Source organism: Notolepis coatsorum (genome assembly GCF_963971535.1).
Source record: "Notolepis coatsorum genome assembly, chromosome: 10".
In the NCBI taxonomy this organism is placed as follows: Eukaryota; Metazoa; Chordata; class Actinopteri; order Aulopiformes; family Paralepididae; genus Notolepis; species Notolepis coatsorum.
This window is the reverse complement of record NC_140174.1, coordinates 71805003-71829466: the sequence shown is the minus strand read 5'-3', so window position 1 is coordinate 71829466 and position 24464 is coordinate 71805003. Positions and strand designations below refer to the sequence as shown.

Below are 24464 nucleotides of genomic sequence, written 5' to 3'. Positions count from 1 at the left end.
CTCTCCCTACCTCTATCTCTCCCTCCCACTGTCTCTCCCTCCATCTCTCCCTCCCTCCCTCCCTCCCTCCATCTCTCCATCCCTCCATCTCTCCCTCCCTCCCTCCCTCCCTCCATATCTCCCTCCCTCCATCTCTCCCTACCTCCATCTCTCCCTCCCATGGTCTCTCCCTCCCTCCATCTCTCCCTCCCACGGTCTCTCCCTCCATCTCTCCCTACCTGCGTCTCTCCCTCCACCTCTCCCTCCACCTCTCCCTCCCTCCATCTCTCCCTCCCTCCCTCCCTACCCCCATCTCTCCATCCCTCCATCTCTCCATCTCTCCCTCCCTCCATCTCTCCCTACCTCCATCTCTCCCTACATCCATCTCTCCCTCCCTCCATCTCTCCCTCCCATGGTCTCTCCCTACCTCCATCTCTCCCTCCCACGGTTTCTCCCTCCATCTCTCCCTACCTCCATCTCTCCCTACCTCCATCTCTCCCTCCCACTGTCTCTCCCTACCTCCATCTCTCCCTCCCACGGTCTCTCCCTACCTCCATCTCTCCCTCCATCTCAGCGGGGTTAGCCATTGGGGTGACCATCCTCATTGTGGCTCTGCTGGGCGGCCTGGTCTACACTGCCAGGAGGAAGACCAGCCTACTGGAGACACTGAGGAAAAACATGCCCTCTATGCCCGCTATGCCATCCATGCCCTCTATGCCATCCATGCCCAACCTGTCCATCTTCAGGTGAGAGAGAGAGACAACCATGAGACACACGGATGGATTGCTTGGTGGTTAGATGGTGGTTTTCCCCACAATTTAATATTTGGAAACACACCAACATTATGGGAAAATGTGCTTACCATCTTCTCCAGAGTCAGACAAGAAGATGGATACATATTCCCTCTATGTAGTAGCAAATTAATGGAACCAGATACGAACCACTAGCCTAGGTGTTTGCCAAAAACACCTCTCCCGGAGTTTTTCCGCTTCCATTCATTTGTGCTAAGCTAGGCTATCTTGCAGCCGGATAGCTTTCTACTGAATGCACAGAGAGGAAATTGGTATCTATCTTCTTGTCTGACTCTGGAGAAGATGGTAAGCGCATTTTCCATAATGTTGGCGTGTTCCTTTAACTCATTGACCGCCACGCTGTTTTCCCATCTCTACTCAATGGCGCCAGCGTTATTGACCATTTTAGCTATGTTTGCGGACCCATCGTGTGTTCTGTATTATAGCTATGGAGACTATAGTATGGCTCATTTGACAGGCATTGATCATAGTCCAACACTGACTAACCAGTTCATTTCTAGATACTGTAGTTTGTGCGCTATTCCATGCTAAACATCGCCCCTTTCCAAAATAATCCAGTATTTTTTCCTAGATCGCGAGATATGACGCGTTATATGCATTATGCCCAAATCGTTCGGGTTGCTCGCCTGAAACTCCAAATACTTCCAAATCAAAGGTATATACCATATACATATGTGTCTTCACAAAATCATCATGGGGGGTGGGGTCGTTTTTACTCGAAACTGCGATCGTTACCAAAAGCATGTTTTAGGTCCAGTAAAATACCACACTGTGATCGGTACAGAAGCATGTTTTAGGTTAGAAAAATACCAGCAGGTTACCTAAGATAGACCTTACCTCAGTCAGAAGGTACTCCAAAATGAATAAATCCCAGTCATCCCATGGCGATCGCAATTACTAGTGTATATTGGCTTCCAATACTGGAAAGAATAGGTCTGAGGCACCAAATCTCAGACCGATTGCTATGTCCTGATCCACTCTGGAGCGCAACAGTAAGAAGCATTTTGTACAAAAGTATTCTGTACTTCTGTATGACAACTATTAAAGAAACTTGAAACTTGAAGCAGCCGGAGGTAACTCAGTACTGGAAGACAACTGATATCCCCAGTTCAAAAGGTAGGTGATACTGCCACCTGGCGGGATTCGATCGTCATTGCAATTCCAACATAGGCAGCTGTGCCAGGGAGACCCAGGCAGCTCCGAGCAAGTGTTTAGAACGGGGATCAAAGGGAAAATATCAAAGGATCCAAAAACGAGAAAACTTATTTTTGGTGCTCAAGCGTTGGCGACGAAACACGGGTATACTCGTTTTTGGCGCCCAAAGAAAGGCATTTCGATGGAAGTAATTATTTAACCTTTTTTGTATTATTTCTGTATTGTTCTGAATCTGTGTTATCAGGGCCATTCCTACCCATGTCAGAATTTCTTCTTTTGAAAGAAAACGATTTTTGTTTTTGTTTTTGAGGACTGCATACTTTTTTTGCAAACCAAAATACTATACTTTATACTTATAGCACATGCATAAGCCTGGTCTCTTTTGAAAGATAACATTCTGAAGTTTCTGATACAATGAAGATCAAAGAGATCACTTTTAGTGCTAATGAAATAGAGTAACATAGGTCTGAACTTGAGTTGTAGAAAAACTTGTACAGTAGTTGCAATATCCAGAAATAGTATATCCCAAAAAAATCCGTTCAGAAATGAGTGATTAGGAGCGATTTTGGTAAACTGTGTACCAAAAAAATGCTCTCCAGGATTCCATTTCCTCATTGACTTCAATTCATTCTGCATTTTTTTTCTCTTCCTGTTTTTGCTTGTGACCTTTCACCTAGATCCCTGATTCGCACATCCCCAGTTGGGGTATCATTGCAAAGCCACACTTATTGGCTACAACCCTGTCTGATCATTTTCAAAATCGGCAAATGATTGACGGAGCTAGTCCGGGGTGGTAATCTGACTCTGCCGTGTACAATGGCGCACGCCTCACATATCGGCATGTAACTCGAGAACTGCAGAACGGATTTTGTCGAGTGAGCTGGCATTCGAACGGCAACAATTTGGGCTTTAATTCTATCTATATATTGTATTAAAAAATATGCACACCTGAGCCGCAAGAGGTCGGCAAAGTGGCTTGTGCCACTGGTGTCCAAATCGTCCTTAAGAGTCGGAGGTCAGCCAATCAGAGAGCCCCAAAAATGTCAGTCATCAAGTCAGGCTGTACTGTAGCTCTCTGGTGCGGAGATCTGATTTAAAATAAAACATACATATAATTTTCATACACACAGTATTCCAGATATTGGCTAAAAACCCAATCCTGATTAATATACCTACTATTGGCATGTTTCTCATAGTCAGAATCTGAGTTTATCCTGGCAGTTCTTAATGGGATAAGAGGTTACATGTGGCAAATATTTGACTATCCCAAATAATATCTGAATATTAAAGGTCCCCTGTCTTATAAATTGCCTTTTCCAGTGTTTAGCATTGTTTTCTAGCAATGGGGGTTTGTATCAATGGGGTCTGTGTCTCTAATTCTCATTTTGGCTCATCAGTCCAGTCTTGAGTTCACGAGATCCTCCCTCACTGAACTAAGCCATTCTGATTTGACTGTTTTGCTGACGTGAATAAGGCACTGTTTGTGGTCACCACCCACAATCAACAATTCGCTCAACAACAGAGCGAGTGGAAATACTGACACTTCTTCAAACGGGTTGACGTGCGTGGGTGCCGACAGAGACAGCAGAGAATGAGCGAGCGAGAGAGGGAGAGAGAGAGATAGAGAGAGAGAGAGGGACACGGAGCATTTACACACACACTCCCGACCGGAGAAACACACACGCAGTTGGGAGCACTCGCATATCACTGTCAACCTGCTGCAAAATATCACTGCGCATGCTCCCATACGCGCGCCCGTATTCCGATCCGTGCAATAATATTCACAGGGGTATATATTGTCATTTGAAACAAGTTACCAATGCATTGTCCCGTGGGATTATGCCCCCCCACGGCTAAATTAAATTAATTAATATCCCCCTCAATCTCTCTATGTCTCTCTCTGTCAGCCAGTGCAGACTGTGGGAGACTGTCACTCAAAGCACTTATGGGCGGAGCCCAGCCCAAAACAGCTTGAAATCTTGAAGTGGAAAAATGCTGCTTTAGAGTACTTAATTAGAAATACAAAACAATGCTTTAAAAAAATAAAAATAAATTACAGATGTGTTCCATAGACTCACAGGAATTGTGTAACATTGCCCAAATAGTGAAAGGAATAGCAAAACACAGGACCTTTAATATAAACACACAGTCTGTGTGTAAAGCTTGTTGTGACATTTCTATATAAAGCGCAATTTCAGTTTTTCATACTAAGATTCAGTCACAATGAAATGCCTATCTTAACACTTTGAGCGCCACTCACGGCTAATCTCGGGTTTACGATTGTGACGTTGAAAGCCACGTCACGGCTTTTCTCGTATTTTCTTTATTTTTTTTTATTAGCGATCTGAAATCATATTGCATCACCCGAGCCTACCGTTGGAGGTCCAGGGGCCGCCGGCGATCAGATGTGAAAAAAGCGCCCCCTATCGTCTCCCAGATGGTAAATCACCCTTTTGGAATGTACTCAATGAAAATGGATGGGGGAAAAAAAATATTCCAGTCCACATTTTCCAGTCCACTGATGCAGCCGGAGTTACCAGAGTTCATTCTGGAGCCTCTGAGCCGCGGCGAGCATGGGTTATACTGTACACACGTTGGATCAATATACTTATAGATTTTTTCAGGAATTGGAATATACCATTTGGATACCATCTGATGTCAGGTAAGGAATCTATGTTATCAGTGTTAGGATAATCAGACTAGTTTTCATCGAGATATAAGCGTTTCCACTATATGTGATATGGCTGTTTCACTGTAAAAGCCATGAGGAAATAATAGCAGCGATTATCAGCGCACGGCACAAGCGTGCGTGCGCACACATATACTATCGACCATCTAGTGTTTATTTGAAAACGATTCATAAATAGACCGACAAATGATAACGTTCTGGAATATTCCAGTAAAAGGCGATTATCAGGGAATGTGTTGTTTTTTCTTCGAAACCGAGTGGTTTTCAAAATGCTATAAAAAGGAAATGAAGCGATAAAAACACAATCTGCTTTGCCAATGTTGACTGGAAAATGATTCTTTGATAAGCGATGGGCAGATTAGACACATAGCATAATTTAAAACATAGATTAGGCGATATTAACGTTACATGGGCCCTGGACCGTGGCATCAACGGGGTAAAAAGGAAAACACGGCCTGGCACTGAAAGTGTTAACGTACAACTTCTTTCAAGATAACGTTTTAGTGTAATAGTTTTATAATAACAGGCAGATATTTCTGTACAGTGTCCTTGTTGTGTCATCTGTCATGTTTTTTCTTTTTTTATCCCCTTCCCAGAACTGGTTCTTTGAATGCATCTAAACCCAACGACACTGACCAGATTCAATGTCCTGTAGAGGTTAGTCACACTGTCCTGTAGAGGTTAGTCACACTGTCCTGTAGAGGTTAGTCACACTGTCATGTAGAGGTTAGTCATGTAGAGGTTAGTCATGTAGAGGTTAGTCACAATGTCCTGTAGAGGTTAGTCACACTGTCCTGTAGAGGTTAGTCACACTGTCCTGTAGAGGTTAGTCATGTAGAGGTTAGTCATGTAGAGGTTAGTCATGTAGAGGTTAGTCACAATGTCATGTAGAGGTTAGTCACACTGTCATGTAGAGGTTAGTCATGTAGAGGTTAGTCATGTAGAGGTTAGTCACAATGTCATGTAGAGGTTAGTCACACTGTCCTGTAGAGGTTAGTCACACTGTCCTGTAGAGGTTAGTCACACTGTCCTGTAGAAGTTAGTCACAATGTCATGTAGAGGTTAGTCACAATGTCATGTAGAGGTTAGTCACAATGTCATGTAGAGGTTAGTCATGTAGAGGTTAGTCACACTGTCATGTAGAGGTTAGTCACAATGTCATGTAGAGGTTAGTCCCACTGTCCTGTAGAGGTTAGTCCCACTGTCCTGTAGAGGTTAGTCACACTGTCATGTAGAGGTTAGTCACAATGTCCTGTAGAGGTTAGTCATGTAGAGGTTAGTCACACTGTCATGTAGAGGTTAGTCACAATGTCCTGTAGAGGTTAGTCATGTAGAGGTTAGTCACAATGTCCTGTAGAGGTTAGTCATGTAGAGATTAGTCACAATGTCCTGTAGAGGTTAGTCATGTAGAGGTTAGTCACACTGTCCTGTAGAGGTTAGTCATGTAGAGGTTAGTCATTTAGAGGTAAGTCATTTAGAGGTTTGTCACAATGTCCTGTAGAGGTTAGTCATGTAGAGGTTAGTCCTGTAGAGGTTAGTCATGTAGAGGTTAGTCATGTAGAGGTTAGTCCTGTAGAGGTTAGTCCTGTAGAGGTTAGTCATGTAGAGGTTAGTCATGTAGAGGTTAGTCCTGTAGAGGTTAGTCATGTAGAGGTTAGTCATGTAGAGGTTAGTCCTGTAGAGGTTAGTCATGTAGAGGTTAGTCATGTAGAGGTTAGTCCTGTAGAGGTTAGTCATGTAGAGGTTAGTCATGTAGAGGTTAGTCATGTAGAGGTTAGTCCTGTAGAGGTTAGTCATGTAGAGGTTAGTCATGTAGAGGTTAGTCATGTAGAGGTTAGTCCTGTAGACGTTAGTCCTGTAGAGGTTAGTCATGTAGAGGTTAGTCATGTAGAGGTTAGTCCTGTAGAGGTTAGTCATGTAGAGGTTAGTCCTGTAGAGGTTAGTCATGTAGAGGTTAGTCCTGTAGAGGTTAGTCCTGTAGAGGTTAGTCATGTAGAGGTTAGTCCTGTAGAGGTTAGTCATGTAGAGGTTAGTCATGTAGAGGTTAGTCATGTAGAGGTTAGTCGTGTAGAGGTTAGTCCTGTAGAGGTTAGTCATGTAGAGGTTAGTCATGTAGAGGTTAGTCATGTAGAGGTTAGTCCTGTAGAGGTTAGTCATGTAGAGGTTAGTCATGTAGAGGTTAGTCATGTAGAGGTTAGTCCTGTAGAGGTTAGTCATGTAGAGGTTAGTCATGTAGAGGTTAGTCCTGTAGAGGTTAGTCCTGTAGAGGTTAGTCATGTAGAGGTTAGTCCTGTAGAGGTTAGTCCTGTAGAGGTTAGTCATGTAGAGGTTAGTCATGTAGAGGTTAGTCCTGTAGAGGTTATGTTGGTGACAGGTATACACAATTCGGGTTGTTAGGGTCACGTCATTGATCACGTCATTCACAAATGGGTCACGTTGTGTCGTAGTAGTAAAGTCAGCTGTTCACCTGCGGGTTTCGGGAACAGTAACAATGAGGGGGTGAACGGGGAAGTCACACTTTGCTGACCGCACGTACGCTACACTATGATGAATCAAACCGTGACTCATTCTATTTTTTGATACTATATGAACTGTTTTTAACTACAATAAACTAACCAAACACAGTATCCTGGATCCGTGGTTATGTGGCGAGCGGCGCGTCTGGCAGGTACCATTATTTCCCTGTGTTAGTCTCTCGGTGACTGCAGAATGTTTGGATAGTCACCATACATTTGTCAGCAAAAACGACACTGAACGAAGGATTGGATCCACGAAAGGTCCCGATAAGTCAGACATTATTGGACGGAGCAAAGGAGCAACGCGCGCATGTAAACAATGGGATGATCGCACGCACGCACGCACAAAGGACCGGACCGAGCCAGCATACGTCAACGGATTTGCGGTAATGTAACCCGACCCGTTGCGCAGTGTGGACCCATGTTGGTTCGTTTGGAACAATTTTGAGCTGGTTCTACCTAACTAACTGTTATTATGCTGAAACACGCTGTGGATGTGTGTGCGCAGCCCGCCGGGCAAAACTTCTATTATGTGTGTGTGACAACAAACAATTGACGTGCGCTGCACTGCACTGCTCTCTTGCTGTGGCTGATATATGTGGCGGGTTTTGCAAATGCGTTGAACGTTGGAATTGGATTCTCATGGCTTGTGATAACTTTCTTGTGCTTTCAAAATGAGTGATTCAAATGTTGGGAAACAGGACAAAGAAAAGAGAAAAATAACTCTCACTGCAAAAGCTCTTGCAAATAAAGTCGAATCACTCCAAATTCAGTTAGAGGCTCATATCAGGCCTACTGAAATACAGCAGCATGAGGTTACAGAGGAGGAAAATGGAGAGCATGGGGGTGTGGGAAATGTGGAAGTGATGGGGCCTCAGTTGCACAGTACTCGTTATGCTCAAGAGGATGTTCAACCAGGGGACAGCATATCCAACCATGGTAGCAAGAGTTATGGTTCAAGATCTTCTAGATCAAAGGTTTCCTCTAATGCATCCACACGTCTCAGAGCCGAGGCCGACATGGCCGCCTTAATGGCTCGGCAAGAGTTGCTTGAACAAAAGCATGCTCTTGAAGACCAGGAAGCTCACATAAAGAAACAAAAGGAACAACTTCAGTTGAAAGTAGACATAGCTGCATCGGCAGCAAGGCTAAATATTCTGAGAACCTCTGGGTCAGGGGTGTGGAGTGCTGCTTCTCGTAAATCGGATGGAATGGAATCCTACTTTGAAAAGGGCCTCAACATTAATGCAGAGACAGTTGTATCACACAAGGATGGAAGAGGACAACCTGCATATGTTGGAGGCACACGACCAAAGCAAAGGCAATCTGACGGAGCCAAATACCTCCAGAAGCCCTCAGCACTCACACAGACCCAGACTATGATCTCAAACGCTACAGAGTACCCAGCGCTCACACTGAGACAGAGCACGGTCCCAAATACTACATGGCCTCCATTGTCTTTGCATAGAGACATACAACCTGTTTCCAGGAACAACAGCAGTGAGCAGAACAACATAATGTCTATTATGCAAAAACAAAACGACCTCACTTCCATGTTGGTGCATCAGCAATGCATTGCTTCACTGCCTAAAAGAGACATCCAACCATTTGAAGGTGACCCTCTGCAGTACCATGGCTTTATACAGTCCTTTGAACAGACTATAGAAAGGAGGACTGACAATGCTGTTGATTGCCTGCACTATTTGGATCAATACACCAGGGGGCAGCCTAAACAACTAGTCAAAAGTTGTCAACATATGACTGATGGCACTGGATATGCTACGGCGAAGGCTTTACTCCAGGAACACTTTGGGAATGAGCACGTCATAGCATCCGCTTACATGGACAAAATATTTGCATGGCCAGCTATTAAGTCGGAGGATGGGAAAGCCTTACAAGCATACAGCCTATTCTTGCGCGGATGCTGCAATGCCATGAAAGACGTACATAATCTATGTGACCTAAACACATCTGCAAACATGCTTGCTGTCATCAAGAAGTTGCCCTACAAGCTGAGGGACAAATGGCGAACAGAAGCATGTAACATCCAGGAAAGACATCGCAAACGTGCTATGTTCACAGATATTGTGACTTTTATTGAGCGGGAAGCGAGAATCGCTACAGACCCTGTATTTGGAGACATACAAGACGCTCCAATGACGGGGGCTTTCAAGGAAAGTGGCAGAGCTAGACCTGTGCCTCGTTTTCAGGCTAGAGGGAGTAGTTTTGCCACAACGTTCTCCACAATTGAAAGAGATGCTCATTGGGAAAACAGAGTTAAGGATGGATGTGAGGAGACTTGCCTTTTCTGCAAAGAGGGTGGACACACACTGGAGTCATGTACTCTACTGGAGAGGAGAGCTCACAGCGAGAAGATGGAGTTCCTGAAGGAGAATGGAGTTTGCTTTGGATGCTTGTGCACTGGGCACATCAGCAGAGAGTGCAGGGAACGTCTGTTTTGCAGGACATGTGGCTCACGACACCCCAGTTTGCTTCACATCCACTCTAAGGAGAATGGAGATGCAGAGAAAGGCAGGAGCAACTCAGACAGAGCAGTGGACAGAACTCTAGTCGAGATCCATACCGATGGCCTTACTGGGGCCGGTGACCAAGATTGCAAGCTTGCCATCGTACCAGTTAAGGTTAAATCAAGCACAGGTCAAAGGTCAGTGGAAACCTATGCCTTTCTAGACCCAGGGAGCTCAGCGTCCTTCTGCACAATGGGTCTGATGGATAAACTGGGACTATCTGGGAGTAAAACAAGGATCCTTCTACATACCATGGGTCAAGAAAAGGTGGTTGACAGTTGCACTACATCTGACTTGGAAGTCGCTGGACTGGACGGTGACCGATACTGTAAAATACCAAAAATCTTTGCACAACATCAAATGCCTGTCAATCGAAGTAACATCCCACAACAGCAAGATCTGGAAAAATGGCCTCATCTGAAGCATGTCCATCTGCCACGGATAGATGCAGACGTGGAGATGTTGATTGGTCTGAACGTTCCCAGAGCCTTAGAACCACTGGAAGTCATCCGAAGTGTGAATGGAGGGCCATATGCAGTCAATACGATGCTTGGATGGACTGTAAATGGACCAGTTGGAGGAGACGACAGTGTCATGGCAGCGTTCAGAGCTAGTTCTGAAAGCTCAAGCAGCACCAATAAGATGGAGTATAAACGTAAAATTCATCAGGAGGTGATCGACGAGGCCAAGCAGGAGTTAAAGATTCAGAGAGGAGAGAACACATGGCTCCTCCCAGAGCTCGACCAACGTCTTCATCAGACACAGCAGGAGACCATCTTCCAGACCAAGAAGAAGAAAAGGTCAAAAAAGATCAAAAAGGAGAAGAAGAGACAAGAGGAGGAGAAAGCCAAAGCAGAGGCCATCCAACAGGCTGGTCTGCATAAGCTGGAGTTGAACCCATACTGGAAAGATGGAGGGAGTGGTCTTCCCCCAGTGCATAAGACTGGTACTGCAGCACATAAAGCCTCAGTAGAGAATGATGGAGGTGTTGGTTGGTTGAGGAAGAGTTTGAAGAGGATGAAAGAGCAGGCGGAGAGAGAACAACGCAGCCTCAGTGACGTGGTGTCTCAGAGATATGGATCCATTGAAACGTTTCAGAATCGACTTGCAGAAGCTGAGAGAGCAGCACATGGATAAAGGAGGAGAGGAGGAGAAAGAGAGGAGAGGATGGCAAGAGGAGGAGGAAGAGAGGACAGAGAGAGGAGGATGGAGGAGGAGAGGAGAGGAGGATGGTATAGAGAGAAGAGGATGAGGAGGGACTCCAGACAGTACTCCACGAAGTGGAATCAATTCTCAACAGTAGACATCTCACATACCTGCCACAATTACAGGAACGACAGAACAAGGATCAAGCGGAACTTCATCCCCGGTGACATAGTGCTCAATAATGGACGATTCCGCACCACGGAATTCCTGAATCATTGGGAGGATTACAGAGACGATGCCAGACAAGATCGGACCTGTGCGAAAGGTCTGGATTAAGACGCGGACCCGCAGCTTTCCCTATAGACCTGTGACAAAGATTTGCCTTCTTCAGGAGTCGACAGTCATGAAGGCTTTGTTTCTTTCTCATGGTTTTGGATTATTTTGACTTTTTCGTGACTCTGACGTTTGAATTGACTTGACTTTGGTTGATTTAAGAAGAGTATCAAGACCTTATATCAAGACCTTATGTATGAACTATGAACTCCTTGCGCACACAAAAAAATCGAACGAGATTTGTATTTTTTGGTGGTGTTTTATATTAATTGAAGTATTGGTAATTATTACTGTGAAATGAGATTATGTAATAATTAGGGGCCGATATGTTGGTGACAGGTATACACAATTCGGGTTGTTAGGGTCACGTCATTGATCACGTCATTCACAAATGGGTCACGTGGTGTCGTAGTAGTAAAGTCAGCTGTTCACCTGCGGGTTTCGGGAACAGTAACAATGAGGGGGTGAACGGGGAAGTCACACTTTGCTGACCGCACGTACGCTACACTATGATGAATCAAACCGTGACTCATTCTATTTTTTGATACTATATGAACTGTTTTTAACTACAATAAACTAACCAAACACAGTATCCTGGATCCGTGGTTATGTGGCGAGCGGCGCGTCTGGCAGGTACCATTATTTCCCCGTGTTAGTCTCTCGGTGACTGCAGAATGTTTGGATAGTCACCATACAGGTTAGTCCTGTAGAGGTTAGTCCTGTAGAGGTTAGTCATGTAGAGGTTAGTCCTGTAGAGGTTAGTCATGTAGAGGTTAGTCATGTAGAGTTTAGTCATGTAGAGGTTAGTCATGTAGAGGTTAGTCCTGTAGAGGTTAGTCATGTAGAGGTTAGTCATGTAGAGGTTAGTCCTGTAGAGGTTAGTCCTGTAGAGGTTAGTCATGTAGAGGTTAGTCATGTAGAGGTTAGTCCTGTAGAGGTTAGTCATGTAGAGGTTAGTCATGTAGAGTTTAGTCATGTAGAGGTTAGTCCTGTAGAGGTTAGTCATGTAGAGTTTAGTCATGTAGAGGTTAGTCCTGTAGAGGTTAGTCACGTAGAGGTTAGTCATGTAGAGGTTAGTCCTGTAGAGGTTAGTCATGTAGAGGTTAGTCCTGTAGAGGTTAGTCATGTAGAGGTTAGTCCTGTAGAGGTTAGTCCTGTAGAGGTTAGTCATGTAAAGGTTAGTCCTGTAGAGGTTAGTCATGTAGAGGTTAGTCATGTAGAGGTTAGGCATGTAGAGGTTAGTCCTGTAGAGGTTAGTCATGTAGAGGTTAGTCCTGTAGAGGTTAGTCATGTAGAGGTTAGTCCTGTAGAGGTTAGTCATGTAGAGGTTAGTCCTGTAGAGGTTAGTCATGTAGAGGTTAGTCCTGTAGAGGTTAGTCATGTAGAGGTTAGTCCTGTAGAGGTTAGTCATGTAGAGGTTAGTCATGTAGAGGTTAGTCATGTAGAGGTAGAGGTTAGTCATGTAGAGGTTAGTCATGTAGAGGTTAGTCATGTAGAGGTTAGTCCTGTAGAGGTTAAGTCCTGTAGAGGTTAGTCCTGTAGAGGTTAGTCATGTAGAGGTTAGTCCTGTAGAGGTTAGTCATGTAGAGGTTAGTCCTGTAGAGGTTAGTCATGTAGAGGTTAGTCCTGTAGAGGTTAGTCCTGTAGAGGTTAGTCATGTAGAGGTTAGTCCTGTAGAGGTTAGTCCTGTAGAGGTTAGTCCTGTAGAGGTTAGTCATGTAGAGGTTAGTCATGTAGAGGTTAGTCATGTAGAGGTTAGTCATGTAGAGGTTAGTCCTGTAGAGGTTAGTCCTGTAGAGGTTAGTCATGTAGAGGTTAGTCATGTAGAGGTTAGTCCTGTAGAGGTTAGTCCTGTAGAGGTTAGTCATGTAGAGGTTAGGCATGTAGAGGTTAGTCCTGTAGAGGTTAGTCATGTAGAGGTTAGTCCTGTAGAGGTTAGTCATGTAGAGGTTAGTCCTGTAGAGGTTAGTCATGTAGAGGTTAGTCCTGTAGAGGTTAGTCATGTAGAGGTTAGTCCTGTAGAGGTTAGTCATGTAGAGGTTAGTCCTGTAGAGGTTAGTCATGTAGAAGTTAGTCATGTAGAGGTTAGTCATGTAGAGGTAGAGGTTAGTCATGTAGAGGTTAGTCATGTAGAGGTTAGTCATGTAGAGGTTAGTCCTGTAGAGGTTAAGTCCTGTAGAGGTTAGTCCTGTAGAGGTTAGTCATGTAGAGGTTAGTCCTGTAGAGGTTAGTCATGTAGAGGTTAGTCCTGTAGAGGTTAGTCATGTAGAGGTTAGTCCTGTAGAGGTTAGTCCTGTAGAGGTTAGTCATGTAGAGGTTAGTCCTGTAGAGGTTAGTCCTGTAGAGGTTAGTCCTGTAGAGGTTAGTCATGTAGAGGTTAGTCATGTAGAGGTTAGTCCTGTAGAAGTTAGTCATGTAGAGGTTAGTCATGTAGAGGTTAGTCCTGTAGAGGTTAGTCCTGTAGAGGTTAGTCATGTAGAGGTTAGTCATGTAGAGGTTAGTCCTGTAGAGGTTAGTCCTGTAGAGGTTAGTCATGTAGAGGTTAGTCATGTAGAGGTTAGTCATGTAGAGGTTAGTCCTGTAGAGGTTAGTCCTGTAGAGGTTAGTCATGTAGAGGTTAGTCATGTAGAGGTTAGTCCTGTAGAGGTTAGTCCTGTAGAGGTTAGTCATGTAGAGGTTAGTCATGTAGAGGTTAGTCCTGTAGAGGTTAGTCATGTAGAGGTTAGTCCTGTAGAGGTTAGTCATGTAGAGGTTAGTCATGTAGAGGTTAGTCCTGTAGAGGTTAGTCGTGTAGAGGTTAGTCCTGTAGAGGTTAGTCCTGTAGAGGTTAGTCATGTAGAGGTTAGTCCTGTAGAGGTTAGTCCTGTAGAGGTTAGTCCTGTAGAGGTTAGTCATGTAGAGGTTAGTCATGTAGAGGTTAGTCCTGTAGAGGTTAGTCCTGTAGAGGTTAGTCATGTAGAGGTTAGTCATGTAGAGGTTAGTCCTGTAGAGGTTAGTCCTGTAGAGGTTAGTCATGTAGAGGTTAGTCCTGTAGAGGTTAGTCATGTAGAGGTTAGTCCTGTAGAGGTTAGTCATGTAGAGGTTAGTCATGTAGAGGTTAGTCATGTAGAGGTTAGTCCTGTAGAGGTTAGTCATGTAGAGGTTAGTCATGTAGAGGTTAGTCCTGTAGAGGTTAGTCATGTAGAGGTTAGTCCTGTAGAGGTTAGTCATGTAGAGGTTAGTCATGCAGAGGTTAGTCCTGTAGAGGTTAGTCATGTAGAGGTTAGTCATGTAGAGGTTAGTCATGTAGAGGTTAGTCATGTAGAGGTTAGTCCTGTAGAGGTTAGTCATGTAGAGGTTAGTCCTGTAGAGGTTAGTCCTGTAGAGGTTAGTCCTGTAGAGGTTAGTCATGTAGAGGTTAGTCATGTAGAGGTTAGTCATGTAGAGGTTAGTCATGTAGAGGTTAGTCATGTAGAGGTTAGTCACACTGTCCTGTAGATGTTAGTCATGTAGAGGTTAGTCATGTAGAGGTAGAGGTTAGTCATGTAGAGGTTAGTCCTGTAGAGGTTAGTCATGTAGAGGTTAGTCATGTAGAGGTTAGTCATGTAGAGGTTAGTCATGTAGAGGTTAGTCATGTAGAGGTTAGTCCTGTAGAGGTTAGTCATGTAGAGGTTAGTCCTGTAGAGGTTAGTCCTGTAGAGGTTAGTCATGTAGAGGTTAGTCCTGTAGAGGTTAGTCATGTAGAGGTTAGTCCTGTAGAGGTTAGTCCTGTAGAGGTTAGTCCTGTAGAGGTTAGTCCTGTAGAGTTTAGTCCTGTAGAGGTTAGTCATGTAGAGGTTAGTCATGTAGAGGTTAGTCCTGTAGAGGTTAGTCATGTAGAGGTTAGTCATGTAGAGGTTAGTCATGTAGAGGTTAGTCCTGTAGAGGTTAGGGTAGTCATGTAGAGGTTAGTCATGTAGAGGTTAGTCATGTAGAGGTTAGTCATGTAGAGATTAGTCATGTAGAGGTTAGTCATGTAGAGGTTAGTCATGTAGAGGTTAGTCCTGTAGAGGTTAGTCATGTAGAGTTTAGTCCTGTAGAGGTTAGTCATGTAGAGGTTAGTCCTGTAGAGGTTAGTCCTGTAGAGGTTAGTCATGTAGAGGTTAGTCCTGTAGAGGTTAGTCATGTAGAGGTTAGTCCTGTAGAGGTTAGTCATGTAGAGGTTAGTCCTGTAGAGGTTAGTCCTGTAGAGGTTAGTCATGTAGAGGTTAGTCCTGTAGAGGTTAGTCCTGTAGAGGTTAGTCATGTAGAGGTTAGTCCTGTAGAGGTTAGTCATGTAGAGGTTAGTCATGTAGAGGTTAGTCATGTAGAGGTTAGTCCTGTAGAGGTTAGTCATGTAGAGGTTAGTCATGTAGAGGTTAGTCATGTAGAGGTTAGTCATGTAGAGGTTAGCCCTGTAGAGGTTAGGGTAGTCATGTAGAGGTTAGTCATGTAGAGGTTAGTCATGTAGAGGTTAGTCATGTAGAGATTAGTCATGTAGAGGTTAGTCATGTAGAGGTTAGTCATGTAGAGGTTAGTCCTGTAGAGGTTAGTCATGTAGAGGTTAGTCATGTAGAGGTTAGTCCTGTAGAGGTTAGTCATGTAGAGGTTAGTCATGTAGAGGTTAGTCATGTAGAGGTTAGTCCTGTAGAGGTTAGGGTAGTCATGTAGAGGTTAGTCATGTAGAGGTTAGTCATGTAGAGGTTAGTCATGTAGAGATTAGTCATGTAGAGGTTAGTCATGTAGAGGTTAGTCATGTAGAGGTTAGTCCTGTAGAGGTTAGTCATGTAGAGTTTAGTCCTGTAGAGGTTAGTCATGTAGAGGTTAGTCCTGTAGAGGTTAGTCCTGTAGAGGTTAGTCATGTAGAGGTTAGTCCTGTAGAGGTTAGTCATGTAGAGGTTAGTCCTGTAGAGGTTAGTCATGTAGAGGTTAGTCCTGTAGAGGTTAGTCCTGTAGAGGTTAGTCATGTAGAGGTTAGTCCTGTAGAGGTTAGTCCTGTAGAGGTTAGTCATGTAGAGGTTAGTCCTGTAGAGGTTAGTCATGTAGAGGTTAGTCATGTAGAGGTTAGTCATGTAGAGGTTAGTCCTGTAGAGGTTAGTCATGTAGAGGTTAGTCATGTAGAGGTTAGTCATGTAGAGGTTAGTCATGTAGAGGTTAGCCCTGTAGAGGTTAGGGTAGTCATGTAGAGGTTAGTCATGTAGAGGTTAGTCATGTAGAGGTTAGTCATGTAGAGATTAGTCATGTAGAGGTTAGTCATGTAGAGGTTAGTCATGTAGAGGTTAGTCCTGTAGAGGTTAGTCATGTAGAGTTTAGTCCTGTAGAGGTTAGTCATGTAGAGGTTAGTCCTGTAGAGGTTAGACCTGTAGAGGTTAGTCATGTAGAGGTTAGTCCTGTAGAGGTTAGTCATGTAGAGGTTAGTCCTGTAGAGGTTAGTCATGTAGAGGTTAGTCCTGTAGAGGTTAGTCCTGTAGAGGTTAGTCATGTAGAGGTTAGTCCTGTAGAGGTTAGTCATGTAGAGGTTAGTCCTGTAGAGGTTAGTCCTGTAGAGGTTAGTCATGTAGAGGTTAGTCCTGTAGAGGTTAGTCATGTAGAGGTTAGTCATGTAGAGGTTAGTCATGTAGAGGTTAGTCATGTAGAGGTTAGTCTTGTAGAGGTTAGTCCTGTAGAGGTTAGTTCTGTAGAGGTTAGTCATGTAGAGGTAGAGGTTAGTCCTGTAGAGGTTAGTCCTGTAGAGGTTAGTCCTGTAGAGGTTAGTCATGTAGAGGTTAGTCCTGTAGAGGTTAGTCATGTAGAGGTTAGTCATGTAGAGGTTAGTCATGTAGAGGTTAGTCCTGTAGAGGTTAGTCATGTAGAGGTTAGTCATGTAGAGGTTAGTCACACTGTCCTGTAGAGGTTAGTCATGTAGAGGTTAGTCATGTAGAGGTTAGTCATGTAGAGGTTAGTCATGTAGAGGTTAGTCATATAGAGGTTAGTCCTGTAGAGGTTAGTCATGTAGAGGTTAGTCATGTAGAGGTTAGTCATGTAGAGATTAGTCTCAATGTCCTGTAGAGGTTAGTCACACTGTCCTGTAGAGGTTAGTCATGTAGAGGTTAGTCATATAGAGGTTAGTCATGTAGAGGTTAGTCATGTAGAGGTTAGTCATGTAGAGGTTAGTCATGTAGAGATTAGTCTCAATGTCCTGTAGAGGTTAGTCACAATGTCCTGTAGAGGTTAGTCACACTGTCCTGTAGAGGTTAGTCACAATGTCCTGTAGAGGTTAGTCACAATGTCCTGTAGAGGTTAGTCATGTAGAGGTTAGTCATGTAGAGGTTAGTCACAATGTCCTGTAGAGGTTAGTCATGTAGAGGTTAGTCACACTGTCCTGTAGAGGTTAGTCATGTAGAGGTTAGTCACACTGTCCTGTAGAGGTTAGTCATGTAGAGGTTAGTCACACTGTCCTGTAGAGGTTAGTCATGTAGAGGTTAGTCATGTAGAGGTTAGTCATGTAGAGGTTAGTCATGTAGAGGTTAGTCACAATGTCCTGTATAGGTTAGTCATGTAGAGGTTAGTCATGTAGAGGTTAGTCACAATGTCCTGTAGAGGTTAGTCATGTAGAGGTTAGTCACACTGTCCTGTAGAGGTTAGTCATGTAGAGGTTAGTCACACTGTCCTGTAGAGGTTAGTCACACTGTCCTAGTGTCCTGTAGAGGTTAGTCATGTAGAGGTTAGTCACAATGTCCTGTAGAGGTTAGTCATGTAGAGGTTAGTCACAATGTCCTGTAGAGGTTAGTCATGTAGAGGTTAGTCACACTGTCCTGTAGAGGTTAGTCATGTAGAGGTTAGTCACAATGTCCTGTAGAGGTTAGTCACAATGCATGCGTTTGTTTTGTTTATCTGACTTTTATTTGTGTTTTGATCCACTAGTTTTATTTTAGTTTAGTTTTTAACTGTAATCTTGGCATCATTATAAATGATGGATCTGCTCTCAATGGTTTCTCAGATAAATAAATAAAGGTTGAATTAATTAATTTATGTATTTATTAGTGCTGTCAGGTGATTAAAAAAATGTATGTATAATTACAAGATTTGTAATTAATTAATCTAATTAATCGTATTTTAATCGCATAACCATTTTAGGACATTTGCATGTGTCCGGATGGCAGAATTCAGTACTGTATCTACAAAACCTTCTGTTTAATCATCTTCCCTTTATTCATTTGCTTAGATTTTTCAGGTCTGGTCAATTTGAGCATGGTGTTATTCACAGTAAAAAAAATTATTATTTAATTGATATTCTCATTTGGTTCATTACAATTTACTCAAGCCTAGTAACAGACACAGTATTTCTGACAGATCCATAGATGTCCCTAGAATCAGATACCAAAAACATGCAAATAGCCATTAAAAAAAAAAGTCTGTAAATGTTTATTCTACAGTCTTATGATAAACATTGCCACCTTGCCAAATCTCATTGCCAATGAGATTAAAATATATATAATAAAATATATCCAACCTAATGAGAAATGACATCAGGTCATTTGTATATTCAGAGCTACTGAGACAAGTCACACTTTGCCTTCATAGGGCCTAGAGTGCGTCAAGTCATAGTCCTAAAAAGCCATTATCTTTCTGTACATTTGACTATCTATCCACTATGTCCAACCAGGTGCCCACTATGTCAGTGTCCATGGTGGAGACTGGAGGGACGGGTTTTGAGAACCCAGAGTACGCAACCGACGCCAAAGAACCCTCCGCTCCAACGCCTCCCAGTGGTGTGGCCACTGTCGTCACCATCCCAGACGGAGTGAGCGAGGTAATAGAGGTCAATAGGTCAATACACTGTAATCAGCTGCTCATCGGTTTCAATTGATCTGACACGGCACTCCTCTCGCCTGCTTCATTAGGAAGCTGCCGCATGTTAAGATGAAGAGCTACTGATCAATGGGATCAATGCCTCAGGGGGCTGGCCATTAGCAGTCTGAAGCCTTGTGCGCACTTTGAAATGCTTTTTAGATTTGTGTTGGTTTCTGAAAACGACTAAATCTACACACTTCCAGTGGTTGAGAAATAGTTCACTTGAAGCCACAAGAGGGCCTGGATTTTTAAAGGTTTTGTAAACAAGAGCATTTTAGCTGCAGGTATGTTCTTTCAACGGTCCTGTAACGGATATACTAATGCCAGAACCCAAGCACAGACACAAACGAGATGAGACGAGGAAAATGGAGAAAACCCAACAGCGGGTATATTTATTTTGCATACTGTGTAGGTCAATGGAACAGGTGAATAATAGGACTAGGGGTAAACGGGTCAAAACACAAAAGGGAATAATGTTCAAATGAAAAGCAACGCAGAGCATGGGAACACGGGGGAAAACAAAGAGTAATCCAGGAACAACAAAAGGAACAACAAAAGGCCAGGCCAAATCAAATCAAATCAAATCAAATTTATTTATAGGGCTCGACAACACACGTTAATGTCCCCATGGGCCGTACAGATCTTCTTTAAACAAGTCAAGAAGAAAACATAACAATAAGTCAAGAACAGAACAAGAACACCATAAGGTCCAACATTTTTTAGATGAATGCAAATAAATGAAAGAATGCAAGCACTCCCAGACATACCCCACGCGAAGGTAAGGAAAAACTCACTAAAACCTAACAATAGGGAAAAAAGCTCCACAGGCAGTGTGGAGGAGAGAAACCTTAGAAGGGCCATTCAAGGGGGGATCTCCCTTCTTAGATGTTGGTGATAGTAGTGTTGCAGACGGACAGTTGGTAAGCATGCACTCATGTGTGTAGTGGAACACAGATGAGTGCATGCAATAGCAACTGTACATTTTGAAAAATTAAAGATAGAGCTAATAGCGATAGCAACTGAACACCAGCGCAATAGTTAGATAACCTAGGTGGGGAACAACCAGGAGATCACTGCAACTCACACAAGTTGGAGAACTATCTCTCTCTCTCTCTCTCTCTTGCTCTCACACACACACAAAGGGAGCCGCATGTGATTGGTGGAGGCGGGACCCTTACAAAAAACTGCTAATCATTGACACATGCTAGCCTTATAATAATCCCCCCCAGAAAAATCTACTTTGCATTTGATATATTGCAAATATATGCCATCACACACACTGGAATTTAAAGGGTTAGAATTATAAAATGAATATGTGGTGTTATGATCAGGGCTGAAGTTGAATAAAAGATTGTATTTTTGATCAATTTAAAAAAAACTGAAAATCCATAGAAATCTGTGTTGTTGCTAATCATACATAATTTTATGCTAGCGTGTTTTTTAACAATAATTTGTGATGCCATCACAAACACTGGCATTTAAAGGCTACAAATAAAAATAATCCTGGACCAGAATGCAGGAAATGAAGTCTTTGTAACTAAAAATGTCCTGGTGGGGGACCCCCAGACCCCTTGCTTAAAAAGTGGCCTGACTGGGGCTATATTTTGCACTATATTTCCTGGCCTGAATGATTTCCCCAGTCCGGCCCTGGTTAAAAGCCTCCAATGCTTATTAGTGTGTGTGCGTTTGCATGTTTCAACTTTCAACCATACATTTCCAGTTATAAAAAAAAAAAAAAAAAAAAGGAGAGAGAGAGAGAGAGAGAGAGAGAGAGAGAGAGAGAGAGAGAGAGAGAGAGAGAGAGAGAGAGAGAGAGAGAGAGAGAGAGAGAGAGAGAGAGAGAGAAAGAGAGAGAGAGAGAGAGAGAGAGAGAGAGAGAGAGAGAGAGAGAGAGAGAGAGAGAGAGAGAAAGAATATACAGGGGATGGGAAGCTTGGCGGTGCATGACCGGTCCTTAATGTGACCCTCTCTATAATGGAAAATTATAGAGGTGACCATGCAAGGTTCCAACCTACTCATCAGGAGCAGTTAGGAGTTAAGTGTCTTTGCTCAAGAACACTTCGTACTTCATACTGCCAGGAGGAGCCGGAACCAGGAACCATTTGATTACCAGACGACCATTAGTTTCCCTCCTGAGCCACTGCATTCCATGATGAGTGCTCTGTTGTTATTGTTCCACGTGAATGAGTCCACAGTCAAATTCCAAATCATGAAAACCACTCAAACTATTTCCAAAACAATACCATTAATTTCCAAGTGTTACACGAAGCCTTTGTGATCTTGTAAAAAAGGTTGTTTGCTCAAAGTGACTCATTCAGTCTAATAGTTCAGTGTTTTCTTACTGGTTCCCAGGAGAACATTGAGAACCCGCTGTACGCCGACGAGGTCCAGGTGGTGACAGAGTCTGATGAGAGCGTACCTGCACCTGTCAACACCATCAACGAGCAGGACGGTTTCACCGTAAGGAAAATAATCCTTCCAGATTCAATTTGATACCATATTTCCACATCCTTAACAAGTAGCGGAAGCCTTGAAGTTGTACTAATGATATTAGTTGGTTTGATATTCCCTCAAACTATTTTGAATTTTTCCCAATCTGGTGGTCATTTTAGGTGACAGCTGTTGAGAGTCCACCGTTTGCCTCAGATTCATCTGATGAATACACCAGCTCTGAACCAGCAGCGGAGGAGAGCCCTCAGGTATCCATGGAGACAGCAGTGAGTGTTTCAGAAAATGTATCTTATATTCATTTAGCAGTGGTTGGGTCCTGCAGCAAGAACATTGAAACATCTTCTGTTGAATATGTGCAGTTATCATCGTGAAATCATCATCATCATTTATTTATTCGTACATGGAATTACCACAGTCCAACAGTACATATTAATATAATCCACCAAATCATTATTGAAAGTAGGGATGGCCGATATTATCGGCCGATATTGGCATACAAATGTGATATCGGAAAATATCGGTTTTCCAAAAAAAAAATATATATATATTTTTTTTACATTTATTTAACCTTTATTTACCTAGGCAAGTAAGAACAAATTATTATTTTATTTATTGTCAAAGTATGCATAATGTGTTAATTACACGACAAGAAATATGTAATGTTAATTACCTGAAATTATTCCGTTTTTTGGGGGGGGAAACCCTGCATATATCGGTATCGGAAATTAAGAGTTGGACAATATCGGTATATCGGTATCGGTAAAAAAGCCAATATCGAGCATCCCTACTTGAAAGATAAGGCCATGTATTCAAAAGAACAGGTCTACAACCTGCTTTAGAACCAGAAATTACAGTGAACGGACGGACATCCAGTAGAACTACAACCAACATTACCCATAACCCACCAGTTATAGTACAATGTCTTCTGTCTCTGCTGGTTGCTTTTGGCTGGAGGATTATTAGAGACTTGGAACTGTGTTACTACTCTGTACCTTTTGTTTTTATGATCTATCATACATAGTCTGTCTATCAACTACAATTGCAACTGTATATATAGTGTCTTACAAGTTTATGCAGCGTGGCTACATGAGGACTCATGATCGGAAGATCACCGGTTCGAGCCCCGGTCAAGGCCGTTGTCGGAAAGTGGTGTTATTGTCCAGCAGGGGGCACTCTGTCCTCTGGACTAGTCAGTAACAATGCCCCTGTTACGGTGATGGGGACGCGTCTATACTTTCTACAACGGCGCTCGGTTTCCGGGTTCCTCCGATTGGCCATGATGCCCACGTGACCTCCGCTAGCACGCCCCCTTCCTGCCACTCGCCAGCTTCCTGGTCAAGCGCCAAGCTCCTGCCGCGCTATTAAAAAAATATACCGTTAACTGGAATATGTTGTTGACAGAGCTCTCATATTTGCGAATGCATAAACTATTAAAAAAATATACCATTAACTGGAATATGTTGTTGACAGAGCTCTTATATTTGCGAATGCATAAACTATTAAAAAAGTATACCGTTAACTGGCGGGAAAGAAGAACACTGATAGAGGTGTGTGGACCGTCCTGCGAGCCCCAGGCCACCGTCCCGCGAGCCCCAGACCACCGCCCCACGAGCCCCAGACCACCGCCCCGCAAGCCCCAGACCACCGCCCCGCGAGCCCCAGGCCACCGCCCCGCGAGCCCCAGGCCACCGCCCCGCGAGCCCCAGACCACCGCCCGTGAGCCCCAGGCCACCGTCCCGCGAGCCCCAGACCACCGTCCCGCGAGCCCCAGGCCACCGTCCCGCGAGCCCCAGACCACCGTCCGTGAGCCCCAGGCCTTTCTCACTCACCCATTCGGTTCCGTACCGTTCCGTTCTGGTCCGTTCCGAGATCTGATGCAAACTCCCCCCCCCCCCCCTCTCCCCCCTCTAGTTTGTGTACACACTCAGTCTTTGTGCGCTCTGGGTTTTGTTTACGGTGTGCGTTATGAGCTTGTAAGCTTGCCGTAGGCGATGATGTCACGCTCGAAAATGTAAACAGGAAGAGTTTAACATACGGTGGAGACTGGATGCTGATATAAAATAAACAAATAACCAATAAATATGAAGTTATATTTGAACCTCTGTTGTCAAGCCTTGTCAATATAACCCACCCCCTTTTCTCACGAATGGAAGGATGTTGTACTGTTCGCTTTTGAGCGTTTCCCAGGGCTAACGCTAGTTAGCTTAGCCTATAGATGGCAGGCCGAGTGTGTCTAAAGTGAACTTGATTGATCTATGTTGGGAGACTACACAATTCTTTGTGTGTGATATCTAGTTATTATGTTGAGTCAAAATACGTTTGTTGGCCAGCCGTCTGGTGGTCATCTGTTTTCGTAATCTTACATTTAAATTAAATGTTTGCTCATGCATATCTTTGGACACCTCTAGCTGATAAACCAATCAGGATACAGAAACGGGAATTAGGGACCCCAAAATTGTCAACAACGGAGGATGGATCTGACTGGAACGCTAGCTGGATTATACATTGCAACATGAGACAGTAAATACTATTGTAATAAAACGTTCAAAACTATGTTCAATTTGTGTATTGTTTTGTTACTATAAGATTGTATATCGCACTGTATTAAGCCATACCGACGTCACAGATGAGCTTTAGATGGTTAACGTGATATTAACGTTCTATCCGACCTAAATACTATTGTAATAAAACTAGAGGTGGGCATAGATAAAAAATTTTAATCTAGATTAATCTATCTGCAATCCTGGATTTAATCTAGATTAATCTAGATTAAAATGGCTAAAAAACAAAAAAAAATGCCGAAGGCATTCAAAATATGTGTGTTCTACCCAAATAATGACCAGAAGTAAGTCCTTACTTTTTCTTTCCTCCTTATGTTTCTCAGGCCAGGTGGCCCATTACACCATGAGCCCATCTCCCGTTTCCAAAATGCATTACAGACTGTTTGAAAAAGCTGTTTTGCTATGATAATTGGTAATGAAATATCAAAATAATGTTCAATAAGATGTACTTGTGTTTAATAAGT

At 43.4% G+C, this 24464-nt stretch overlaps 1 protein-coding gene across 1 annotated transcript in view; it reads left to right on the top strand.

Moving 5' to 3' along the window:
* lrp2b (low density lipoprotein receptor-related protein 2b) overlaps positions 1–24464 on the top strand; it is a gene marked incomplete at its 5' end in the record, with an annotated part of 304974 nt that overhangs the window by 263799 nt on the left and 16711 nt on the right. The window contains 5 exons of the mRNA XM_084323212.1: positions 554–725; positions 5232–5292; positions 18801–18947; positions 21341–21448; positions 21601–21687. Of these exons, the coding sequence (XP_084179338.1) occupies positions 554–725; positions 5232–5292; positions 18801–18947; positions 21341–21448; positions 21601–21687 (575 nt within the window). The remainder of the gene's footprint in view (positions 1–553; positions 726–5231; positions 5293–18800; positions 18948–21340; positions 21449–21600; positions 21688–24464) is intronic.